This window comes from Cibotium barometz, chromosome 34 (genome assembly GCF_041138505.1).
Source record: "Cibotium barometz isolate CiBa-2024 chromosome 34, ASM4113850v1, whole genome shotgun sequence".
NCBI classification, from domain to species: domain Eukaryota; kingdom Viridiplantae; phylum Streptophyta; class Polypodiopsida; order Cyatheales; family Cibotiaceae; genus Cibotium; species Cibotium barometz.
Window position 1 is genome coordinate 4,079,156 of NC_141079.1, and position 11,553 is coordinate 4,090,708.

The 11,553-nt window shown below is 39.2% G+C and overlaps 1 protein-coding gene across 1 annotated transcript; it reads left to right on the forward strand.

Moving 5' to 3' along the window:
• The first annotated feature begins 7,279 nt into the window (after nucleotides 1-7,279).
• LOC147618627 (small ribosomal subunit protein eS21) lies at nucleotides 7,280-8,665 on the forward strand. The gene is made up of 3 exons (XM_086773663.1): nucleotides 7,280-7,500; nucleotides 8,223-8,355; nucleotides 8,463-8,665. The coding sequence occupies exons 1-3, from the start codon at nucleotides 7,451-7,453 to the stop codon at nucleotides 8,523-8,525; spliced, it is 246 nt and encodes an 81-aa protein (XP_086629789.1). The 5' UTR covers nucleotides 7,280-7,450; the 3' UTR covers nucleotides 8,526-8,665.
• The last annotated feature ends 2,888 nt before the right edge of the window (nucleotides 8,666-11,553 follow it).

Sequence of the window (11,553 nt, forward strand, 5' to 3'; positions counted from 1 at the left end):
ATTGACATTTTTCTCTTCAGTATAACAGTAACTATGTCCCTCACAGGGGGGATGGATTTCTAGGATACCTTTCATCTTTATGTCAGTGAGGTTAATTATTTCTAGAGTCTTGTCATACCTGAACCTAAGAAGCTATAGCGAGTACATGTCCTTTAACATCACTATCACTTTGTGTGCATGGGCACCTAGAATGTAGTTGTCCTAAAAATACTCAATAAGACAATACTCGACAGCCTCTTGCAAAGCAACCCAACACCAAACCCTACCACCACAACACATACCAATGTGGTTCCTTCACAAATGGATGTAACAAGCCGCTGGAATGGAAGCTTCAAAATTGCGCTTTGCATGTGCCTCTGCACCTTTCGTAGTTCACATAGAATGTACCTATGCTACTCGTACCTTTGAGTGTCCTCATTGACCGAAGAACCTATTTTAGGATCTTTCAACAACGAGGAGGCCCTCACGGTCCACTTTGTCCATGCCATCTATAACAAAATCACGCGGATGGCTCAAATGACTAACTAAGAAAACTTTTTGGATAAAAATCACTACAATGTAATAGATAGACATTCAACACATTCAAGCCCCCACATCGTGTTGTACTGAATTCACAATCAATAAAACAAAAACATGTAAAATTGGTTTAAATGACTAACAAGGAAAATAATTTTTGGGTAAAAATCACCACGACACAATAGGCAGACATCCAACACATTCAATCCCCCACATCGCACTGTACTAAATTCACAATTAAGGAAACTCCAACACATAAAATTGGCTTAAATGACTAACAAAGAACTTTTTGGATAAAAATCACTACAATGCGATAGACAGACATCCAACACATTCAATCCCCCACATCGTGTTGTATTGAATTCACAACAAATAAATAAACAACATGCGAAATCGGCCCAAATAACAAAAGGAAAACATTCAATCCCCTTTCCTCATCCACTTCATTATCCACAATTTTCTTATCAATACATTTATCTATGGGGATGGAATTTGAGCTGATTTTTAGCCTATATGGGCTGATTTATAGCACCTTTTTGAGCATTCATTTGCTCCACATATAGCTTCTTCTTGGCATTGTACAAAGGTAGGAGTGTATCAAAGATGTCATGTGAGCATATTTTTTGCATAAAAGCATGGGCCAAATTGAGTTCTCGACAAAGACTGTAAATCTCTACTCACCAAAATCTACTTTGTGGATGAATGATAAAATCTATAACCTTTGCTTTTTGAGTTGTATCCCACAAAAATACATTTTACTACCTTATCATCCAGCTTATTGTGTTGTTGCTTAAACATAAGAGCATAAGCAAGACAACCAAAAACATGCAAATGAGCCACATAGGGTTTCCTTCCATTCTAAGCTTCACGAGGGGTAATTGCCAAATGGCACACATAACTATCTCTAACCAAAAAACATTAGGCAAATCCTAGCCTTTAATCATGCAAATGTCTAATCTCTACTATGAGAGATATGTTCTTCCTCGTAGCCATACCATTTTATTGAGGTGTGTAAGATATTGTGCATTGATGTTTTATACCTCTTTTAGTCATATATACATGAAACCCCTTTAACATATACTCTCTTAATCTATACGAAAGGTGAAAACTTTACGTGTAGACACATCTTCAGCCATAGTAGAAAACAAAGTGTCTAAAGCATATCAAAACCTCTAACTTTGCCTTCAATGGATACACCTAGGTGTCGAGGTATGGCTAGAGTAGCCATCAATAAAAGTCTCAAAGTAGAGATATCCCTTGATTGATTGTTTCCTCATGGGACCATATACATCACTATGTATAAGCTATAATTTTTGGATAGCCCTAATTGATCCACCTTTCAAGAATGATACATGTTGTATCTTGCCTAAAATGCACCCGTCATATGCATGTTTGATAGGGATCTCAAGCTTTGCAACTCTGACACCATCTCTTGTCTTTCAAGGCGTAACAAATTACCAAAATTTAAGTGACCAAAGCGAACATGCCATAGCTTCACGTCACTCATAGCACGTGTGGTAGTAACTGAATAAGCATTATGTGTTAATCTCTCATACTTATCCAACCTCTAAAGCTCATGGCTTAGGGTACCGGATACCAGTGTTGTCTTCATCACTTCGGTCATTAAATGTACACTTTTTATCAACAAATCTGACCACTATGCTTGCCCTAGCATTGACAGAGACTGACAGCAAGTTTTGTTTGATGCCTCACACAAAGAAGACTTCTGAGATAGTGATTGTCCCACCATTTACAACAATGAGAAAAACCTTACCAACTCCTTTTATTGGATATGAGGAGTCATTTACAGAGTGGGTAAACCATCATCTTCACCATCGGGGTCAAATGGAAACTCGCCATCTAGCTCCATGTCATTGTCAGCATCCACATATTCAAAGCAATCATCAAATGATCCACATCCTTGTCATTTTCCTCATCCACATCACTTCCGAGAGAACACCGTGTTGATAGTGACATTATGTGCCTTGCATGATTTGATATGGTCCTTGTGCCACTTCTCACCACATTTGTAATATAGGCCTTTGTTTCTCAATTCATTGATGCGGTCCTCCTTCACAAATTTGATCTTGTGGGAATCTCAAAGGGAGGCGCTAGTATCATTTCGCCTATCATTTAGCTTCCATGGAGTTGTCTTCAAGCGTTGAAGCTTCCCTCTTACTTTCGATGAGTTGCTATATCCATTTCTTGCAAGATTTGATGGATTCTTTATGCTTATCACCTTGATTTGGGGTTTTCTTCAAAGAAATTCTAATTTTTAGAAATTGGTCATTTACACATGCTATTGGCCATGCCTATGTACTATGGAATGCTTCAATGGTGTCATAATTCTTACTCATGCATTTATACTTGGCATTGAGCAAACCCTAATTGCATAGATTGGGAGATTTTGATCATTTTCAATCAATATAATGCATTTGATAGCATACATGCCATTTGAGATACTACATGATTGATTACATGTCATTTGGGTAATTTACTTGCCATTTGATAGCTTCTATGGCTACATACATGCCATTTAAGATGCTACAGGATTCATTACATATCATTTGGGTACTCTACTTGCCATTCATAGCCATCTACATTCTATGCAATGACCTATGACATGCCTATGTGATGGCAAGAGATGGAATGAGCACATGTACTTGATTCACATGCTTGTGGGATGTTGTTTTGATGTGTTGGAACTATATGATGATGGAAAAGAGCATGAGTATTAGGTAAGGTGGAGGATTAGGTACTCGAAGTGAAGAAATGGTCCCAACTCTTACCTTGGAGTGAAACTTGGTAAGAGGGTGGAAAGGCTTGGTTGGGAGATTGATAATCATCAAAGCATGTCAACGACTCGATCGACTCAATTGGCATTGATTCCATTTGGTTGCATTCAGGCGATGGGGCCCTAGTATTCTATTCCATTAGTAAATCTAAGATAAATCAAGGGTATGACATTGGGATTATACAACGAATATGGATGCTATTCGATGTGATTTGGTTCACTAGCATTGTGGAAAGGTTTAGCCATTGGTTGCACACTTATTTGATCCATCTAGATATTTAAGATTTGGCACAAACCCCAAAGGAGGTGCTACTGAAATTTCTCTAAAATCTATGCATGGCTGCAACCCAAAAATCTAAATTCAGTCTCATAAGTGTTTTGGAGAAAGCTGAAAAGAGCTCAATTCAAGCTTTCAAGAAGAGCTCAATTCAAGCTTTCAAGAAGAGCTAAAGACATCCTTGATCAAACTTCTGAACGACAGCTAAATTAGGGTTTTTAAAAAATTCAAAACCCTAATTCAGTTTGGGCACATTCAAGATCTTGTCAAGGCAAGTACACAGCCTCAAAGCACCCCTTTAAGGCTTTCATTTGAGCCGAAAATCACTTGATTCCAACGCCAGCCACTAGGTTAACTCTACATAGTTGACTTTGACCAAAAGTCAAAACAGTACTTAGGCTTAGACTGAAGTCAAACAACTCGAAGGGGTGATAATACTATAATAACTTTCTAATAAGCCAAAGACATCAAGATTCGGACATCTATTTAAGGTTTTAGTACATAATTTCAAATTTTAGCAGTGACGCAAACCCTAAAATAGGGAATAGTAGGGCACATTGGATTCGTACTATTTTTAGATATTTGGATAGTACGCATCTAGAGCTTCTCGTACAACCAAAAATCTTCAAAATCAAACAAGATTTGAGTTTTCCAAGCTCCGTTTTCCATTTGAGCTTATCATGCCAAAAGGACGACCACCCAAACAACAAGCCCTGGCTCTTCAAGAGCTGAAGGACATGGAGAATATGGAACATGTGGACATGATTGAGGATGGGGACACTAATCCCAAGCTCGAGAGCTCACATGAAAATGAGGATCAAAGGGCATATTATGTACAAAGTGGTACAACCTATGCTAATGTTGCCAATGCAATGCATCATGGTGGGGAACCTAATGCAAATGCAGCACCTGGTATGAATAGTGACATGGCACAAATGATGATGCTAATGTGTGGAATGATGGAAACAATCATGAAGCAAATGGTAGAAGAAATCAAAGGTCTTCACAATGATTTGAAGAGTGATTTGTCACACAATGCAACAATCAAGATCATGTGTGGCAACCCATTCATGGATCTACTCCAATGCATGATTTCTTTGTGGAAAGAACCTCTCATGACTTGGGTGGACATCATAGTCGATCAAACAATGTGGAAGGCTCAAGGCAAGTCAAAGGCATTATGTTTAGTGACATGGGTCAAACTGCATTTGGTAATAAGGAGAACAATCTGAACTTGCATTTTTCGCTTGCAGCCATGTGCAATTCGATGTATGCATCCACACTAAGCGATGCAAAGGGCAAAGGGCATGCAAACCAATCTTCTTGGAATGATGCTTATGTACCTAACAAAGGTCATGGTTATCATAAAGGTTTCACTTCAAGTTTTCATGGGTATGAAGATCATTATGAAAGATGTGAGGATGACAATGTTCATGCTCATGGGGATCAACATGTGAATCGAGAAGAGTTTAGAGGAGTGAAAGACAAAATCATGCAAGTTCAATGGTAAAGCTACTTCTAACGAAGTTTTCAAAGAGTGGACCATAGCAAGATGAACAAGTTCATTGAGAAATATGCTCACATAGCAGCTCCATTGATAGACAAGTTGAAGGAAGAGGCATTCTTTTGGGATGCTATAGCTATAGCCCATAAGAGCTTTGGAAAGCTAAAAAAGATGCTTACTTTCGATCCTATTTTAGTGTGCCTGGATTTCTCCAAGCCTTTCAATATAAGAGCAAATGCATGTGGAAGAGGCATTAGTGCTGTGTTGTACCAAGGTCATGGGGTGATTGCATTTGAGAGATGCAAGCTTGATGACAGAGAGATGGAGTTGCATGTTTATAACCAAAGAGATGATTGTAATCTTGCATGCAATCAAGAAATGGCATCACTATTTCTATGGAAACAAGTTCTTAGAAGTGAGCATAGAGTACTTGAGTACTTCTTATCACAACCTAAACTGTCACCTAAGCAAAGAAGGTGGTTGGCTGCCCATCAAAACTATGACTTTGAGACGACGTATATGAAGGGGAAGGATAATGTGGTGGTGGATTCGCTCTCTAAAATAAGGGCATGCTCATTATCGGCCATCACGGAAGTGCACAAGGATTGGATTGATGAAATCTAAGAGGAGTATATGATTGATGTAGCGGCATCACAAATGATACAAAAATTATAGCATGGTACTTGTGAGCAACCGTTCTCTGCATGAATGCCATGTCAATGGAAGGGACAACCTCAAGATGAAGCAACATGGCAACCCGCCTCTCGGATTTTGAGCACCTTTTGAATGCATCCGTGAGCCAAAATAGCAAAAGTATTTTTTTTGGAATTCACTGTTATGAGGCTTAAATGAAGCTCAAAATGGATGCAAATGGTGGGTGCACTTAATGAAAGACATGTACTATCAAGTACGCTACTTTGAAGGTTGCCAGAGAGCATTACATGAAGATTTGAAGCCATAATGCTCAAGCATGCTCTCTTGGATAGTTTTGTATAAGGATAAGTGTTGGTGGCTTCCTTTGATACCTCACTCATACCTTACTCATATAATGGTCTTTGACATGATGCATGTTTCGAGGACAAAATATACTTGGGTGGGGAGCCCACACACATGTAAATATAATAATCATAGGCTATGGGCCAAATAAAGAGGACAAGACCATGGGTAATAGGTTTGGGCCAAGGCCAATTTTGGGGGCCAAAGGCTTAAGTGAGTATGAACATGGGGCTTGGTATAAAGGAAAACATTGTGAGTATACTAATCATTACTAATCACAATTACAGCTTTTCAAGCTTCCATGACTTTCTTGGCCTCCCTTTACTCAAGGATGGTTAGCTACACCCATGCCTTGAAGCCCCTCTCTTACAACAATCATGCATGTAATGCATGACTATATGATTACTATAATCATGCATGTAATGCATGATTACTATACACCCATACATGTATAGGTGAGAGGAGCCTATGGTCCAATATGCATAAATTTGCACATATACACATATGTGTGGTAGGGACTTATAATTAAATTTGCATATATGCACATATGTGTGTTTGGAACTTATGATTAAATTCTAAGAAGGGGGTTTACAAAGTAGCTAGGTGAAAACCATGAAAAGGCCCTAGATTTTCTCTATACTAATGGACCATGCTGCTGAAACCCCCCATCGTTTTACACATTAGAGAGATGGTGTCCAATAACAATGGAAAAGAATCTCAATTTCATTGTCAGGGGAAATCGCTCGGGCAATGCCATGGGTAGGCACAATACCTGGACATAGGGCTTTGTTTCTTTCACTGCAAGAGATGGGCAACTTCGAATGGTGATGATGTTCGTGAGCCATCTCTACAAATGTGTAAGGTGAGCTAGTGCTGAAAGACCTCTCTACAAGTGCGTGTAAGGTGAGTACAACCTCTCTAGCAAAAGATTGCCTAACGTCTGAGCTTGAGCATGAGAGCTAGAGGGACTCACATTTTCACAAATTTAGACGTGTAAACCAAACCAAACCCCCTAAGTCCCCAATGCAATGCCTGCGTCAGAATTCTAGGTGGGGCTAGCTTCAACCACATGTGCTTTCCCGTTCGGAAGCACTCGATATTTGTTCTTTGACTAGAGTTGGATACACAAGACCATCCATATGTTGGACAGACACGATCATCCCCTATGTTTGTTGTGTGTGTAGCCACCCTGTATTTTTGTGGAGATCCGAAACGTGTGTAACCACCCTGAGTCTGAAAAGGCTCTAAAAGACCTTAGAAGAAGATCCAGTATGTTCTAGGGTTTTGAATAAATTGTCAAGTCGAAGGTTTTGCCTTTGTTGCCTGCTTCACCTCGCGCTTTAAACAACCAGGTCAGTTCAAGATGCAGAACGAAGAGGGCGAGAACGTCGATCTCTACATCCCCAGGAAATGGTAGGCTTCTTTGCTTTTTTCTGCTTTTAGGGTTTTCTCGTTGCTTTGGTCTGCTTTCTAGGCTTTGTCTCAACGCCGCAGGAAAGCAGAATGGGCAATGCTCTGCTTTTGCGTTTTGTTTCTCCGTGCTTTTAGGGTTTCCTCTACTGTTACGAGACAGTGTCCATAAGTTGATGGTGGGTTCAACGCATGTTTTGCTGGGTCTCTTGTCATGAGGCGGTTTGGCGGTGTTTTCTTATCTGAGTTAAAGGCTCGTTGCGGTGAAAATGGTGTTTCAGATCTGTTTAGTATGCGCGTACAGAGTTTATATTTGATTAGTGAAGATGGGGTTTTAGGGTTCTATGGTATGTGAATGTAGGGTTTCATGGTTATCTTCAATCCTCTCGGTTGCCCGTAGGAAATTTCTAGGGTATGCTTTCAGCTGGCTAGCTATCTGTGTTCTTAATTCTATTCGTTAACAGGCTGTATGTCAAGAAAGCTACTCGCTTACATGACAATGTAATGCTAAATTCCACTTCTACCCACACAGCATGTGAGTTATAATGCTTATACGCGCACATCCATTCCCAATAATGGCAATCCCTGCGTATGCTCGCATGCTGCATAGATCCATAGGCCGTTACATATGAACTCCTTCATGGTACCGTATTCGTTTTTGTAGTGATTTCTCAAGCACATGGAGCTTTGACCAGAAAGTGACCAATTTCTCTTTTTGACTGCAGCTCTTCGACAAACCGGTTGATCACTGCTAAGGATCATGCTTCAGTTCAGCTCAATGTTGGCCACTTGGATGAGAATGGCTTGTATACTGGGCAATTCACCACATTTGCCTTGTCTGGATTTGTAAGAGCTCAGGTTAGTGAACAGTCATATAGAGTGTTTCAGTGGATGTGGCCTGTTTTCTGTTTTTGTAGTGACATAGGTTAGGATTTCAAAGTTTCTCAGTTGTCTATGTTCTGCAGGGTGATGCTGACAGTGCCCTGGACCGTCTCTGGCAAAAACAGAAAGCTAAGCTTGGGCAGTGACCTTGTTACTTGTTGCTTTGCTGTTTAGGAAGTTTTGAAAAATGTATTGCTTTCATTGAGGAAGAGATTAGATTGGTATTGACTCAGTCATCGGCCCTTGAAGGATGGTATATTGTAACATGTGATGACTTTCCAGGTGCCTCTTTTTCTGGTTTGTTTCTTGAATCTTCTTATGTGATTGCTGGATGTGTGTCTGCACTCGTAGATTGATGTTTTATGATAGTAAGTCAAGGCTTGTTCTTGTATATTTGAGACTGATATTCTGCATTCGATTGGTGAAGTAGCAGGTCAAGACCTACACTAATTCATAGCTTAGATTTTCAAGCATGCATTTGGGACATTGCAGTCAAGGGGGCCTTGAATGGCCCCCTTGTTGCACTCTCCAAGTGCAAGCCACAACCTAATGTTTTCTTTCGTGGTGGGCAGCTCTACATATATATTTAGGGAAGAGTTTTGAGACCCCTTGGTTATGGCTCCCAAGCTTTGATAATTTTGTTCTAATGCCCAAGGGCAGGTATTAGACCATTAATTCTGCAAGTGTTCTGTTTCTCACTTGACTGATGTTTTCGAGTGTTTTATGCAAGGTCCATCACCACTAACTGGATGAAGATCCAAATATAGTTTAAAGGGTCCCCACTATCTGACATGAGTGTAAGACCATTCAAAGTTTTTTAGCCAATTAGAAGCCCTTATTCAGGCCTTGCTGTCCCGGAGTCATGAGTCTTTTAAAATCTTAATGTCTCCACGTAAAAAGAGAGTTGATATAGAAGATAGTGATATTGGGAAAGCCACTCTTTGTGCTCAATGGGGTTAAATTACATATGCCTCCTTATCTTCTCTGATGATTCTTGACCCCCTTAGAGTGAGTCTTCTATAAATAAACTATTGCATTGTTTGTTTTGCTACCCTGGTTGTCTGAAATTCTGTGTACTTATAATTATGCCCATTGCCCACCCTTGCCAGATCTTTCTATATGATAATTTCTTAACGCTCGACCAACATGATCTAGCTTTTGATAAAGGGGTGTCCCCAAGTTGAGAAAATTTATGGTGACAACAGAAGCTTTGCAAGCATCAGCCCTCAAAACAGCCAAAAGGTGAATTTACCTATGCATTACACAAATTTTGTCTTTTTACATGCTGAACAATTATAAGTGTATTCAAGTTCTTAAGCTGAACTTCAAGTGTGAGTTTATGCTAAAAAGAGTTAATAAGAGAAAAATATAATGTTAGAATAATTCATGTAGTTCTCACTTTACATGTATTTTAAAGTGATTCAGTTAAGATTTTATATGAAGACATGCTGATGGCACTATATTTTCTATAAACTATCATATATGTAGAGTTCACATATGCATGAAAACCTTCAATAGGGAACTCTGTTATGTAGTGCAAATGGAGTCAAAACACCAAAGCTTCCACTGACTCCTGTCAAACCATTGCACCATCAACAATTCATAGTAATCAAGTAATCCAACCCCACTATAAAAGTCTGATGAAAACCACCACCTTCACATAATTTTCACTTTGGCACTCACAGCAACACACTTGGAAGTTGTGAATAATGGGAAAATCCTCAACATGTAATACACTTGAAGTTGGAAAAAATGCAAAAAACCTCAACATGTCTTCCTTGTGAATTTGAGGCTAATTAAAAAACACCTATGTAAATTTGAGGTTAATGAAAGTACTCTAATGTATAAATATCCTCTATAATACCAGTATAACCTCCCTTGTCAAACTCTTTATCCTAGCCTGAAAAGGAATGATTATAGTATTTTTAACGGAAATGGTTGTGACTACATGAGAAGAAAAGAAAAAATCAATGTTGTCAAGAAGCTAAGTTTTCATGATTGTCCGCTCACAATGCCATCCTAGAGTACTTTATGCCCATGCTCACATACATCCCCACCTGATGATGTTTGATCGCACGTGCATCTTAGGATACCTTTTTTTAAATATATCTTAGCTTGAAAGTAGAAAGTACACACACGGCATCACTTGCACACACAGTACACATGTTATCACCTACACACACAAGTATCATCGAGCACACACAAGTACTCACACAGAGGAGATTTGCACACAAGTATCACCGATCACATGCAAGTGACATCACTCACACAGGAGATTTGAACCCACAACCAAGAGAAGACTCGCACACACAAGTAACATCGATCACACACAAGTGCCATCACTCACAGAAAGGAGATCAGATTTCGCGCACACAAGTATCATTGATAACACACAAGTGTCACAGAGAGGAGATTCGAACCCACCATCTAAGAGTGAGGCATGTTCTTGTCTTAATTTACTTTGTGATGGCAGAGAGAGATTTGGCACCTAATAACACATTAACGAGGAAGAAATCATAGCTGATGTGCATACTCGAATGATGAAGGGGGATATCTTCTTCTTGTTATTCATGTACTAGCATCCTCTCTCTCCTACAAAATGAAGGGCATGATGTTAGATAACGTACACAATAATCAATAATCTCACTCAACCTCGCCCCATGAAACAAGAAGGCTATTCTTTTGCATGAAGAAGGTCTTCCTATCTAAGAACATATGAATAGACAAATGAAGTGTGAAAATTGATTAGGCTCGTCAGAGCAAATGGGTTTGTCTAGTCTGAGCATTGTTGAACCTCGAGTAAAAGGCTAAGAAGAAAAAAACAATTGTCTTTTTTACTAAAGTAATAATAGAAAAATCAATATTGAAAAAAAGAGCTTGAAAAGCACTATCAATGTAAAAAGTTTTACAATACGACCACATTGCAAATAGTTATGTCTGTTTTAGTATATGCAAATCACTTTGGAGGCTAACATGGTTTCACTCACCTAACCTACTCTGTAAGGCACTTTGCCATCTTATCCATGTGGAGCGAAAATCCGTCTTTTGTAAGCTGATGTTGGTACTCTGAGCTCAATGCCAAATGGGAAAGTGACAAACTTCATGTACATAGTTACTTAAGACTAGAATTAGTTCCAATGGACTATCTTTAAGTTTTCTCCAGCTTAGTGTGAG